General features: G+C 51.8%; 1 protein-coding gene across 9 annotated transcripts in view; it reads left to right on the top strand.

The window, feature by feature from the left end:
* The window catches only part of ANK1 (ankyrin 1), a 49,013-nt gene that overhangs the window by 1,044 nt on the left and 32,854 nt on the right, over positions 1-15,115 (top strand). The window contains exon 1 of one of the 9 annotated variants that reach the window (XM_065856684.2): positions 14,225-14,377. The exons of the other annotated variants lie outside the window; for them this stretch is intronic. Within the exon in view, the coding sequence (XP_065712756.1) occupies positions 14,354-14,377 (24 nt within the window). The 5' untranslated portion in view covers positions 14,225-14,353. Of the gene's footprint in view, positions 1-14,224; positions 14,378-15,115 lie in introns of those variants that run through there. 9 annotated transcript variants of the gene reach the window in all.

Here is a 15,115-nt window from a genome sequence, read left to right as displayed (position 1 = left end):
GTGGCAGTGAGTGCTGGTTTGTTGGGGGGTGCAAGGGGAGATAACAGAGGGGCAGTGTGGTCCCTGTACAAATCTGTGTGCAATCAGCACATGAAACAGCCTGCCAAAGAGATGACAACTTTTGGGGCCAGGAATCTGCTGTTTGCCCTAACAGCTTGTAGGGCTGGGGGAGGGTATAAAAAAGCCTGGTGAAGGGAGGAAGGAAGGGAGGGCTTTGTTAAGCTAAAGAGACTCACTCAGCCCAGCAACGGCTTTGATCTCTAGGATGAAATTGCTGGCTTCTAACTTCGTGCAGTTTCTCACAGTTGCTCTGTGTCTGCAGAGCAAAGGGGCAGGAGACCCCCACACCCCTTTCTCTAGTGAAGGAGCAGCTGCGATGTCCACTCCATGTCCTGCTTGATCTCTGCCAGGACTCTGAAGCCAGGGAATAGTAGGAGACAACCACGAACAGAGAAAGCGGTTTTGTGCTGTGCTGCTGCTCAGGGCAGGTGTGTTTGTGAGTGGGACACAGGCCCTCCCAGCAAAGCTGTGTTACGTGTGGCAGCAGGTGAGCTGGGGGGTCAGGAGCAAGAGGCATCTTTCCCCTCTGCTGACCCCGATCTGATGGAGCTGTGGGTCTGTGAGCTGTTCCAAGGTGTAGCTCCTCTCTGGAAAGTCACTGCCAGGTTTTTCGTGCTGCCAGCTTCCTGCGGGAGCAGGCATGTTGCTAAGATAGCTTTGCTACCCCTTGAACACCTCTTGAACTGAATGTGCTTCTCACAGCAGGGCCTGAGGGTGTATGTGCTCTGCACCAATGCAGAGAGGCAGGGAGGAGAGAGGTGAAACCAAGGGTAATCAAGGGTATATGTGAGAGGAGGTTGCAATACAAGAATGTCTAAAGTGGGCTTCTCCTCTGCCTTTGGCAAAAGACTTGAATACTTCTGTATGCCCCTCTGAGCAGGACCCTCTCAGCAGAGCTCTGCTGCTTGGAGCATCGCAATAGCTGCGCCCGGAGAGTGCTGAGGAGAGTTGCTGAGATGCTGGGCACCGCTAACCAGCCCTCAGGCTTTCATTCTTCCTGCCATGCTGCTGGACAACTGCTGGTTCAGGCTGTCTGGTCTCATCCTGGACACTGGAATCCCTAGGTGTCATTCCTCCCTGTTTCTGGTGAAGGCTCACTCTGTTGAGTCTTTGAGAAAGCCATCCTCTTCCCTTCCGCCCCTCCTCTCCCAAAGCACGGTGTATGTGTGTCTTGGTGATGGGTTGGGAATTCCTAAGATACCTGCAAAGTGTCTGGTCTTCCTCATGTGGAAGGTACTAGAGAGGGCACCTTCTTGCCAGCTCCTTGCGAGAGACCCAGGTTGCACTGGCTGCCAGGACACGCTGTGTCACCAGCCAGGAGCTGGAGAAGCGCCGCTAACCCCCGAAGGGCTCTGCTTCCCCAGATGGGACAGATCTTACAGCGACAGATACCCGTTTTGTAGTATATTACTTGGGGTTGTCGCACCATGGGGAGCACTGAACAAGTTTTCAATAGTCGCATCTATTCCTACATTTAGTGGAAATGCTGAATTTTGAGGAATTATGAGGTCTAGCCTAATGTGTTGGTGGGTTTTCAGGTGCCCTGCAAACACACAGGTGTGACAGAGAGCAGCCTGTGAGAAAAGGAGGGTGTGAATTGAAGTTCACTGCCGTTAGAGAATTTACCAAGCATCACCTGGGCTGGCTTCTTGCTATTCCTACTGCAGCATCCTGGCTTCAAATTTCTGTGCATTTTGCTCAGACGGCCAGTTCACAGGGGACCGGTTACAGCTGCTGGGCTGCATGTGGAATCGCTGCTGTGGTCAGGCAGGAGCAGTGTCTGTGCTTGGGGTGCGGCTCCTCTGCCTTTTGTGTGTGTGTGTGGTTCTGGGAAGTAGTGACATTCAAGAACACCTCCTTTTGTTGCAGGTGTGCTGTGGTCAGGCTATTTTGAGAGGCAGAAAGCCTTAACTTGGAAGTCAGGCAGAGCACTTAAATACACAGACAGTCCTGCCTTCTGCAGGCGTAGTGGCGACCAGCACAACACATAGTGAGAATATGATGTTTTGCTGCAGTTTGTGAGGCAGGTCTGTAACTTATGTGGACACACTGTTATAGAGACCTCAAGCATGGATACAGAATAAATGTGAACATAACCAGCTGACATCCACTGTCAGAAGAAACTCCAGGCTGAGGTGTGTGAGTTGGGAGAGGGGCCAGATACTGGATGAGCAGCTCTGAGAAGACTGAGCCAGCATGGAGGATGCTAATGAGAATGCTTTTGTGTGGAAGGAATTTTGTGAGCTTAGGGAGCTAGAGAAATGTGGGAAGTAGAACAAGTCAAGTAGGGTTTGGAACAACAGCCACAAACTGTCCTACTCATCTGTAATTGCTCCTCTGTCTGATAATTGAACAGTCAGGTAGGGTGACCACATTTGTGCTTGTTTTGTGACAAGCAAAGGACCTCCCTTACCTGCCCTTTGCTGATGATACTTAAGTCCAAGGTTCAGAGCACCAGGCCAGTGTTGAACCTTGTCTGCTGTAAACGTCCGGTGTGTCAAGCTCGGGATGCGTTTTGCGTACACGGCTGTGGGCGGCGTGGGGCAAAGCGCGCGTCCCGTCCCCAGCGGCCTGGTGCACTGGGGGATGGAGCACTGTGGAGGATTTGCTCCCCACCTCTGCCCAGTGTGCCGTGGAACTGACTCTCCAAGCTCTGTCAAGGCTTTTGGGGAAGCAGGTCCCATCAGGATTTGGGGAGGATTGCATCAGCTGGCTGCATTGTCAGGGGATTCAGACCTCTGATTCATAGAAGCTTAATAAATATTTAGTTCTTGCTTTAGGCTGGGTTGGGAAGTACAGGGGCTGTGTGTGACAATGACTTCCTCTGATGCTGTTTATGTGACCTGCCACAGGCGTCCCTGCAAATGCTGTCAGAAGTAAAAAGCACCAGTGCTGTGCTGTATTGTGCTGCTCTGCTGTCTAAGGCCTGTAAGGGGGCATTTTTCTCACAACCCATTCAGGTTTCTACTTCATCTCTCTCTGTGTCTCTCTGATACAGAATCAGTAGGAGGAAGAGGCTGTTTCAAACTTACCTTTGCCTAAACTCTCCAATTTCACTCGCCGCTGCTCACAATCACTCTCTAGTGTTTTTCTGTTACGTTGCAATGCAGCATGCACTGGTTATAATAGGAGTGTCTGTGCTCCCAGCATTTGTATTTTCTTCGCAGTGTTTGCATTAAGTGCGGGGGAAGGATGGCAAAGGGCAGTGCACGGCACGTTTGTGTGCAGGAAGGACAATGGCAGTGCACTGTACGATCTCAGTGTTCTTCCACAGTGGGGAGGTCACGGGAGTTTCTGGCTGAGCGTGGTTTGTTGCAATGGGCACAGGCCAAGAGCTCTCTCAAATGACCCAATTAGAAAAATCAGCACATTTATACAGTAGCAGTTCCTGTGGTGTTTACCTTTTCCTTCTTTCACTGTCTGCCTTGCCCTTTGCAGGATGTGGTACCAAGAGAGCCTGGTCTCTCAGATAATGTGAGCTAACATATCATGAACCGTGTTTAACTTGGGAAGTCCATCCCTTTCCCAGAAAACAGTTGTCCACAAATACTGAAGTCAGTTGTAAGTGAAGAACAGCCTGTGCAGCCCGTAGCCAGCAAGGCGCTTCAGAGCCTGCGTCCGTTCCTGACGTTTCCGGGCAGAGGGAGACGCAGTGCCACGAGGGGAGGGCGAGCGGCAGTTCAGCCGAGCTCGAGCAGGACACGGGCGTCTGCGCGGGGCCGGAGCAGAGCAGCTGCTGCAGGACCCGCTGCTGGCGGGAGGTGCGGGGAGGCTGGTGCTGTGCTGCACCGCTGCTCTGCAGGCTCTTAAATTATTCAGGTAATAATGGCATCTGTAGTGCTTGGTTAGCCCACCAGATGTCAAGTACTAGAATGAGGTGAGCAGCGTTTGAAGCCCCGTAGCATTCAGAAATCTATTTTGGGAGCAAGTTCTTTCAGACTGTGCCCTCTCCTCCGCGCCTGCTCCCGTGGCCAAGGCGCCTGCCCGCGGTGCAGCAGGACCGAGCCCTGTGCAGAACCGCCATCAGGACAAGCAGCAAGGAAGCTCCTCCTGAACGTGTGTGCTTGATAGCCCAGGGGCCAGGTTGTTCACAGCAGGAAACTCCCCTGGTGTGCTGAAGCTGAGGTACAGCAAGCTAGATCTGAGCTTGAAGGAAAGCAGCTTTACAGACTGCTAAAATTAGAAGTTTAGTCTGAATTATGCTAATTTATTTTAATTGTCTAACTGTGTCAAGGTTCTGCAGAAACGTACCCTCTCTGTGCTGGTCTGGAAAGGTGCAGCATCGCTGGGGGTGTGACGGAAGGATGGGTCAAGGATTGCAGAGATTTCTGGGTTCCCTGCCCTACTTAGATTTCCCTCGCAGTCCTCATCTCCAGCTCTCAAAATGCTGCGAGGGCAGATTCTGAAAACAGTGGCGCTGGGTTGGGTGGACCAGCTTTGTTAACATCTTAAATGAGTAGAGGGCAGCCTTCTGTGTGCAGGGAAGTTCCCGTCACCCTCTCCCTATAAGGGGACTGCTCAGTATGGCAGAACCATCTGAAAATTCACATTTCCCTTCACAGCTGAGCTATGTCGGGTTTTGAGACACAATGCTGCAAACAGCAGCAAAATTCAAGCTCCCTTCCTATTTGCAAATCAAATTTTGCTGACTGGGTGAAACGTTAAGCCAGAGCCATATATTTCTGTGTAGGGGCTGCAGATGTAGGGGACTGTGTTAAATCGGTGGCTTCAACATCTTGCAGCCTTGGTGAAAAATCTACAGCAGAAACAAAGCAGCAGGTATTCACCAAAGTGTCTTGGGAGGCAGAGGGAGAGAATGCAGCAGCAGGAGAGCATTTAGAAAACAGACAAGGTTTCTATATTTGTACAGAGATGAGGAAAGGAGGGTGTGCGCACGCGTGTGTGTGTGTCCAGGTCACTGAGAAGACTCCTGCTTAAGAAAGTAGAAAGGTACTGCAGCAAGACAACACGCAACGAAGGCAATGGTCCTTCGCTGCACTGTGGTGACAGGACTTTTCGGGTCTTGTAGGGTCCATTCATGTGCACATGTTGGACCTTTTAAATGAGAAATATAGAGAACAGAGCACTGAAATCCTTTGCAAAGTATAAAGTACACTAGATTTTTAACTAATCTAGTGGTTTCTGCAAAGGAATAATAAATATTTTCACCTTTTTACAGTGTCAGTTGTCCAGAAAACTAAGTCTTTCGTGTACTCCACAAGAAATGCGTAGTGTATTCCAGAGTCCGTACAGTTCTGTCATGGTGCCGTGCCTGGAGTGGGGAGCATCGTGTCTTTTCCCCAGGACTTGCTGATTACAGCACAAAGCAAAGGATAAGATAAATGCTATGGAAATGCGCTGTTTTGGTGGGTGTGACACACAGGTGTGGGGTGAGCTAAGGACAGTTCCAGCTTTAGCCGTGTATTTCCTGGCTGCGCTGAGCGGCTCTGAACACAGGGCAAACGCTGCCCCGTTCTGTGGGTGCCGCCGTGAGCACTGAGCCGTTACCGGGCTGCTGGTCGGAGGCAGCAGGCACCGACCTCCCTGTGTGCCTGCGCATCCAGAGCTCCTTCCAGTTCTGCCCCCCGTCATCTGGCGCTTTCACAGCCCCCGAGGCAGCACAGATGCCTGGCAGCCTGGTGCACTGGATGGGATGGACTCGAGAGTGTCTCCTATTTTAAGGGACATACGAGAAAAAGAGGAAGGCAGTTCCTGTGCTGTCACCTCACAGGGTCTAAGCTCCCCAGCTCCCTCACAGAACCAGTCTGTGCTCACAGAGCCTCCCTTCCTCCCTTCCTCCCTTCCTCCCTTCCTCCCTTCCTCCCTTCCTCCCTTCCTCCCTTCCTCCCTTCCTCCCTTCCTCCCTTCCTCCCTTCCTCCCTCCCTCCCTCCCTCCCCTCCTCTCTCCCTCCCTCCCCTCCTCTCTCCCTCCCTCCCCTCCTCTCTCCCTCCCTCCCCTCCTCTCTCCCTCCCTCCCCTCCTCTCTCCCTCCCTCCCCTCCTCTCTTCCTCTTCCCCCCTCTATTTGCTGCTGGCATTGGGCATGGGGAGTGCCGTGTGGGGTGGTGCTGTGCTATAGAGCTCTCAGAAAAGGAAAACTTGCTTTTACTCCAGTGGGAAATGTTATGGTTCTGCTTCCCACCTTTAAAGCTGAAACAGAAGTTCTATCTGTGGGCCACTGTCTTTGGTACAGGGGTATTTCAGCTCCAGGAGATGCCTGCATGGGGTCTGTATTTGGCCTGCAGGCTATGATTTTCTAAGCTTTTTCATTCTTCAGCTCTTTCCTTGACAAAATGATCTCAGCTCACAGTGACAGTGGGTTTGGTGCAAGCAGGAACTGCTCAGCGCACCGTGGCCGGGCAGCTCCTGCACACACAGCTCGGACGTGGCGCCGCGCTGGTGCAAACAACGTGGTCCTGCTGAAGAGCTCAGCAGCGATCACCAGGCTGACCCCTTTCTGGGGGTGCTGGGAAGAGCGCTTTCTGTCAGACCCGCTGTCAGATGGCTGCGGAGCTGAGATTGCAGTAAGAGGAGCTGCACTGTCACAGGACAAAAGGGTAAAATATCTGCTGTGCGTCAGTACTGTATCAGCAAAACTCCTTCTCAAAACTTGGGAACTCATCCCTGCCAGTGGTGAGATGTGCCCCCCGGACCCGGCAGAGTTCTCCGAGGTCAGCAACAGCTCAGTAAGGCACAGACAAGATCACCCTCTCCATCCAAAATGTGAAGCAGCAGCAGCAGCATTCGCTGTATCCTGACATTTCAGCAGGGATCGGCAGCACGTCCCTCTGAGGCAGCAGACGGAGATTATTCTGCTGTTCTTGCACTGCCACAGACACTGTGGGTAAATTGCAGATATTTGGGTAGAGGAGCTGGCATCTTTCCCTAATTCACTTTGCTTTAAAGCTGTGCTTAAGAGGTAAGAGTACTGTGAGGACACTGGAGCAAGCTGATCCAGGAGCTCTGCTCGCGGCTGCAATAGTGAGGCAACTTCCTCCTAAAGCGGGGAGGTAAGGTCCGTTCACTGGGAGGGGGCATCGCAGGTTTGGAATTGTAGTTTGAGTGCTGCAGAGGTGGTGTGTTTGTCCATTTTGCTGGAAATAAATGCAGCGTTGCACACAGAGGAGCAGAACGGAGGGTGCCCAGTAATAACACAGGAACCTGTAGTTGGTTCTTGATGGAAATAATCTATTGTGTCATATTGGGAGAAGAAAAAAAAAAGCTCAACATAGCAGGAAGCTTCAGTTTCCTTTATCGTTCTTGTGAGATTTCTGGAAAAAAACCAAACAAAACAGAAAAACAAACAAAAAAACCCATCACAAACACAAAAAACCACACACACAAAAGCATCAGACAAAGCAAGTAACACACTTTTTGTCTTCTTTCTGGAGCTGCAGCCCCTGCAGTCAGCTCCCCCCTCGAGCTGCCTGCTGGTCACTGCCGAGCTTTGCCAGCAGGTTACTGGGATGTTAGGCTTGTTTAATGATAAAAAGTGCCTGGAAAATATACATATATCATGTTTATGGTTTAAAATAAAAGAGGTACCTGACATGCCAGTGGTGTGATTGGGAGATGCCAGTAAACAACAGAGGCTCAAGGAATTTATTTGGATTCCCAAGCACGGAAACATGGGAACACTGGTTTAGCAAGAGGGTGAACTGTTACAGGGGAAACTTTGCAGTTGTGGAGTAGGCTGAGTCTTGAAATGAAAGTGGTGGAAATGGCGGAGTGCAGGACAGAGATGTTCTGTCTGTAGGAGACTACTTCAGGTTAGCGTGTTTCATATTGCAAAGCAAACCCCCTCAAATGTTTCAAGCCTTTCTCTCTGCCCTCACATTTCAGAGCTTCTTGGATTGTACTGATCTGCCCTAACGTGGCAGCTCAGTGGGGACGCGTGCTGTGCAGGGATCGGGGTCTGGCGCTTCCTGGCACTGACAGTGTTGTGTTCTGCAGAGCCTCAGTGCAGAGCGCTGCAAGAGCGTTCGTGTTGAGAGGTGAGAAAACGCGCAGTCCTGAGCGCAGAGGTGTCCTTGCAGTGCAGGGGATCTCTGCGAGGGGATCGAGCAGTGATTTTGCAGGGCAAGCGCACAGGGAGGATTGGTGCTCCGTCCTGTCACCAGGAGCGTTCTCTGCTCTGCTCTGGTTTGCAGGGCCTGTGTGCCATTTGGAATTGCCTCTTCCTCTGCCGCCTCTGGTGCAAGGGGAGACGGGGACAGTGTTGTGCTGCAGGATACTTGGCTCTGCTGGCTTTTCTGTGGCCTGTAACCGCCTCTCCTGATTCCCCATTAACCGCTCTGTGGTGCTCAGCTCCCAGCACTTGCTGACGGCACCGATAACCTGGACTAACAGCATCTTAGTTATGAACCATTGAGGGTGGTGAAAGGGAATTTTTTATTAATAACCCAAATTATCCTGAGAAACAGCAGCTTGCCTGATGTTAAATATTAAACTCCACTAAGCGGGTGAGCCAGCGCACAGGAGCAGCAGTACGCTGGTAATGACTTCTGTGGCAGGAGATGGCAGTGGTGCCGGCCAGTGCGCACTAATCCTTGCTCCTTGGAGCCTTCCATCTTCAGGGCAGTCAGGTGTTCCTCCACGCAGCTCCCCAGCTTCTGAATGGCATTTTGCATGCTTTAAACAGATCAGCACATCAAAGGCTGGCAGATCCTTTCTCTGGCGTTGCCATGGCAGCGGCAGCTGAGAGGATTTGGATGTTTCTAGGATGGGATTTTGTTGCTGGGTGTGTTGGGGCAGAACGGGGCTGCTCTCCACACACTGACCTTCGGTGTCATCGTGGGGACGAGCGCAGCTGGTGCTGCTGGCGGCGCATGGGTGTCCCACTGCGTGACAGGACAGTCTGCCCCAGTTCGGGGGTGCTGGGATGCAGAACTCTGCATCCAAACTGCTCAGCCCAGCTCCCTCCAGCCCGGGAGAGGAGGGAGCCCTTCCCATGCTGCACTGCATGTAGAAGTAGGTCAGCCGAATTATACCCTTAGAAATGCTGGTTTCTCTCCCCTGGGTCTCAAGGGAGCCAAGACAGCAAGCTCTGCTTCAAGCGTTGACTCTGTAGGTGCCTGACACTGTTTCGGTGACCCTGCCCTCGGGACGTCTGAATCAGGTGCCTCTTCTGTCCCCTGCAGCTCTGCACATGTGGGATGCACTGGATTTCCAGGACTGAACATAAAGCTGAGCTTTAAACACTGTGAAAGTATGACTTCGGTCCAGCTTATTCTAAGTAGGTAAATGAGCCATTGTGAAGCTCCTGCAGATGTATCAGAGCTGGTTCATGGCTGGTGTGTTGCAGAGTGCAGTCGTGTCCAGTAATGGGAGGTGGCTGCTGAATCCTGGTCTGGCTGGCAGATTTCCAGTTGCAGGTGTGTGCTGGGCACCTTTCAGAGCAGAGCTGGAGAGAGTATTATTTGTTCAGACTGATTTCTGCAGAGAAGGGTTCATCTGGGCTGTTAGGAGGAGCAGTCGCACTGATGTTTTGTAGGTGATAAGGACAGTTCGCTTCAGCAGTAAACGCTCCCACATCTCCTGTGTGGTAGCTGACAGAGCTTTGAGGGGCAGGTTCTAGAGACGCTTTGTTCCCAAATTTTTACTGCTGAGGCCAGAAAAAAGTGCTGATACTTCAGACATTCAGTGAAAAAGGTCCACTGGGAGAAATAAAATAGTTGATCTCCTTCAATTGTAGAAGAATAGTGAGACTCCCATTAGCTCTGCTAGGTCAGTGGAGCTCTGTCCTCACTCCTGTTCTGCAGAATTGTTCACTTTCCAAAGTAGCATATGAGTGAGTGTTTCTGGGACTTTGGGACTCTGCTTCTCTCATCCAGAGGCATCTTATGTAATTGAATTAGAACTTAGGAAAAGCTGCTGTGCGATGAAATCATCCTAAATGCTGATCAGTGAGAGCAGGGCTGTGGGCATACAACAGAAATGTACACGTCTCTTCTGAATCATTCATTAATTACCCTCAAATGGAACTCATGGGTTTCGAGATTTCAAGTGGATTTTCTGCAGATCTGCCAAATTATTCTTCAGAGCATTGCAGTAGCTGGAGAAAGGTGCAGGCTGTTGTACTGTGAGCAGGATGTGGTGGTGTGGGCTGTTGTTCTTGCTGTTCTTGTTGTTCATATCAGGCTGTTCAGGTGTGCTGAGGGTGCTCAAGAAATAATTGAGTCCATAGTATCTGAAAGAACTAGTCATGATGAAAAGCCACATGCAGCCACCACCAGAACATGGGCAAATACGCGTTCAATAAAGCCTTTGGCTCCTTTGCCTGTTCTGCAAGGTGATGAACACAGGCACAGTCTTCCAGACTCTTAGACGTCTGTACAAGATTGGACTTGGGGAAGGAGTAAGAATGTGCAGTTGCACTCCAGACCTCAGGCATTAGCTTTCCGGTTGAGAAGGCTTGGATTAAGCTTGGATTAAGGAAGAGCGAGGACAGCAGGACTGAGAGGCTGGAAACGTGTTGCAGAGCTGTTCTCTGCAAACAATCGCATCTTTCGGGCCTGTTGGTATGGCAGCGTTGGTCAGTGTGCTCTGCGGTCATGCCATGCACAGTCACTCAGGAGCTGGATGGCTGCGCTGAGCGCATTTCTTGGTGGAGAGAAGGAGCTGCTTGGACTCGGCTGCTCCACCCTGTGAAGGCTCCTGTCCAAGAGGAGCAGCGCGCACCTGCCAGGATTCATCTGCTCTCGCAGGAGGCCGGGCTGCTCTGCTCTGCCTCCAGGCACGCGCTGCAGCCAAGCGCTGGGTCTCTCTCCATCCTCAGGTCCCCAGATAGGCAAAACATTTAGGCATCTCGCTGGATTTGTAACCCTGCAGTTACCAGTGGGTCCAATAGGATCAGTAACCGGGGTGGATTAACTGCAGCCTGGTAGGGGTCTTGTTACGTCTTTCAGACTGGTGCCTGACTGAAAGCAGGACTCTGCTCCATACGCAGCAGTTAAGAAGTGATGTGCCTTTGGGCCATATTGTGGGCATACTGCCAAACTCTGAGTTCCCAGAACTGGGATTTTTCAGATTCAAAGTGAGTTTGGTGATGCTTTTTGCTCTCAGAACTGCCTGGTTTCAGACAGAAGGGAAAACAGGGGATGTTAATCCTGTGAGTGAGATGTCTTCTGGTCTGCTGTATTGGGAGAGCTAGATGCAGAGGTTGCTGAGCACTTTCTATCTGTGCAGAAATCTTATTTGCAGCCAGGATAGCACAGAGCTAAGCCATAGCATAAACAATGAGCCATGAATGTTCCTTTCCTTTGGGAGCTCTGCAACTCTTTCATGTCTTTGCTCTGTGAATCCAGCTTCCTGAGTGTTTGTGCCTGAATGAGTATAAACAAGATAAATCAGTGTGATGAATTTTGCAGTTGCATTGCCTGGCTTATCCAAATGATGAGCAAAAAGAACACCTTATGACTCACGCCGTAAGATGCCAGAGAGGCACATGCTATGAAGCTGTCTGCTCAGTGTGCTTGCAGGGAGGCGCAAAGGACTGCCTGAACACCCCGATTTTGGGCTCAGACTGCTTCTTCTCCAGGAACTAAACCGTGGTTATGCTGGCACAAGGCAGCTTTCTTTTGGAGTAAAACGGCAGGCTGATTCATCTCCAAAATCATGCCTTTGGAGGCAACAGTGCACAGTTCAAGAAGCACGACCTGCAGAACATCTGTTTGATTTTTGTTTCTGGATTTCCTTTGTGAATCTCACAGCCCAAATAGTGCTGAACTGATGGATGACCATGAAGCGTTTTCTTAGAGCAAGTGTATGGTGGAGAGAGATTTCTAATGGCCATTAGCTGCTGAGCTTTGCAAACCCAGCCCACTGGATTTCTTGCAAGTTTTCATTTGTCCCCTGGTTCTGGGTGCTGGTTTTTAGACTGATTTGAGGAGAAGGACTTGTAAATTGGCTTCCTCCCCTCCTGCTGCAATAAGGGAGATGGAGAGGCAACTCGGAAGAGAACAAGGGCAGGAAAGTTTGTGCATAGCGAATCTCCCACCAAATAACATTGCGTAGCTCCCCCTCTGACAGAAAGCTGAAGAGCAGGTGTCGGTGTGGACCTTTCTCATGCACATTCCTCTGCTGCTCAGGGCTGATGGTTCCAGCACTTCGGAAGCTGAGGGATTAGCCATTGGAGAGGTAAGGCACTAGCAGCTCCTGTGGACCTCCAGAGCAGTGATGGATCGCCGTACAGAAACCACAAACCCCACAGGAAAGCACAAGGCTCAGCCTGGCTGCGCACAGTTCCGCGCTGGAGAGCGTTGTTGTCTGATTATTTATGCCTACGTCACTGCTGTTCTCTCTTAACACGAGGAAGCAGTCTGACGGCAGCACTGTTTTTCATCCCAGCGCTCTCCTTGCATGAATCTGAGTACCTCCGGTTACCCATGGCTGGGCAGCAGTAGCAGAATTGCTAAGGATTTAAATTATTCAGCTTCTGTTGCTGACTCAGCTTAAAAACTGCATTGAGGTCTCCTGAGAGAACAGCTTGTTGACCAGAACCAGGGAGCTTGGCGGCTCCTCAGAGCCTCGGCAAGCAGCAGGATCACAGGGAGAGTTTTCCTCTGTAAGCAAAAGGGGACGTGTGGGGCACCTGTGCAGGGGGCACGGTGAGTGAGGGAAGAGCAGCTCTCCGGCCGCGGTTTCAGCCCTGAACCCCTTCTGGCATCGCTCCTCAAACTGCCGAATGCAGGAAAGGCTGCCTGTCATTCCATGAGCAAAAGCACACACAGTTTCCTTAAAATATTGAAGCCCGCTGTTAAAGTTATTTACTCTTCTTCAAGTCAATGTGTTTAAGGTTCTCTGCTGCACGCACCACACTCTCCATTCCCTTGAATGAAACGAGAAGAACAGCTGAGAACAGACTGGCAGCAGCCAGCGAAGTGTCTGGTGCTGGGTGATCGCTTCTCTAGTTACACAGGAGATAACAACGCAGAGGAAGGAGCCCTGCGTTCCTTCACAGCTACATCATAGTGCAGTTGAGGAGTTTCTCCAAAGGTCAGAGGCAGAACTTTGTATCTTGAAACCCGAAGAAGTAGTTTTCTTTAGAGAACTCCTCTTCCTTTGAGATTTCTGACAGAGAGCTCTCTGCCCCAGCGGCTCTTTCTGCAGTGGCTGCTGGAATTCAGTGTTTTCATTTTGGTTGCAGACCTGGAGTGCAGTGGCACTAAAGCACCAGGGCTGCTGAATCTCGTCCCAGGAGCCGGGGGAGAAATTACTTTTCCTGTGTGTATAATAGATATTATAGCATCCAGGGAGCAGCACTGAAGAGGGTGCTGAAACCCTGGCTCCCGAAAATCCCCTGAAGCCCATGGGGGTGCACAGTGGCCCCAGTGGGAGCTGACAGCTATTGTTCGGTGTAACTCTTGGCTGCTTTTTCTCAACATGAGTTTGCTCTTTCTTAGAGAGTATCCCTGTTGTGTGCACTGTAAATAATTTCCCTTTGCAGAGCTCCAGTGCCAGATGAGCCTCGCTCTGCAGTGTCACCCTGAGCACAAGGAGAGGGTGGGATGGGAGCGGTCTCCAGGAGCTCTGTTCCTTTGGACAACTGGTGTGACTCCCTTGCGTGTCTTTCAGAGAGGGCATGCACCAGCCACTGTGGACCCCTTGCCTTCTTGCTGCAAGCAAGGATCTCCTGAAGGGATGCTGGAGCAGGAGTCTGCTGTGCAGGTAGAAGGGGGGAAGGGGCGCGCTCATTCTATTGCAGTCGGCTGCAGGCCCTACAAAGGGACGGGAGCTGCTCTCGCTAGACCTCATTCGCCACTTCAGTTCCATCTCGGTATCCTTCATTTGGGACTGGGCCCAGCTAAGGCCTGCAGAGACCAGTGAACAACCTGGGGTGTTCTGCTAGCTGCCTCTGGCCCAGCCTGCTTTGTGCAGCACAAACCAAGAGACAGCACGGTTCTGGCTGCACAGCTGTTTCATTTTGTTTTGTATTTTTAAGTTTCATCTTCCCTTGCACTGTTTGGAGAGCAGGGTTCACGCACGTGAGCTCCTCCCTGTTTACAGCTCGCAGATGTTTATGAAGTGTGCCTCAGGCGCTTGCTGAGCACGCCGTGTCCAGCCTGGCAGCGCTCCCTGACGTGGGACAACCTGTAATCTCCAGCCCGCAGGCAGGGGCCTCCCCGGCGCGCCGGCAGGCGGGTGTGCGTGGCGATAGGGCACGGTGGTGCTGCCACCGATAACCCTGGTCCCGGCTGGCTGCTGGCGCTTGCTGTGGCTGCGCATTCAGCGTTGTGGGCTGATCTGCGCTGCAGACCGTGGCTGTGCAGGGCAAGCTGCCGTCCCCCGCAGCAATGCCATGCCTGCATTATGTGAGGGTGAGTACTGGCGCATGGTGAGGGGCTCGCTGGGCAGCGCTCGGGGGAGAGGAATCGGGTCAGTTCTCAGGCTGTTGGTTTACACGTGGGAGTTTATATATGTCCTGGCCAGTAACGCGGACTTTGGTCAAGAGAAAATGGCCCTGGTCACCAACAGATTGCAGCTTAACGGACCACAGAGTGGCAGGAAGGGTTTGCTGCCCTTCTTGGGTTGCTGGGAACTGGCCTAAGGTCGTGGTGGGAGCCTGTGGCAGAGCCTGGCATTGAATCCAGAACGGCCAGGTCCTGCTGGTGCTGTACTTGCCTGATCCTTCCCAGCGCTGCTTTGTTGGCAGAAGGGATGTACCCCCAGGTGTTGGTTTTTTTTGAGCTATTTTAATGCTAAATGTTGATGTCTCTGTTACCATCTTTCTTATTTTACCCACCCGAAGCTCTAGGACAGGTGCACAGGATGACGTTTCTTTCCAGGCACAGTGCAGCACCAGCTCTGCGGAGGAGCAGGTGGCTGTGCTGCTATGGCTTTGCTTGCATGTCCTCACCAGGGAGCAGCTGGCAGGGATACATTGCCAGGCCCGTGCTTCAGGTGCTTTCCTGTCAATGCTTCTTCCCTGCATGGCTTCTGGAGGCTGCACCCCAGCGCTGGCCAGGCCAGCCCGGCCGAATCCTGCTCGCGGTCGATCTGTTGCAGCCACGGCGCAGGGATGGTGCTGCAATGCCTCGCAGCGTGCAGATCCCAAC

This window comes from Patagioenas fasciata, chromosome 26 (assembly GCF_037038585.1).
Source record: "Patagioenas fasciata isolate bPatFas1 chromosome 26, bPatFas1.hap1, whole genome shotgun sequence".
NCBI classification, from domain to species: Eukaryota; Metazoa; Chordata; class Aves; order Columbiformes; family Columbidae; genus Patagioenas; species Patagioenas fasciata.
The sequence above is the reverse complement of the archived record's forward strand: the minus strand, read 5'-3'. Positions and strand labels throughout refer to the sequence as shown.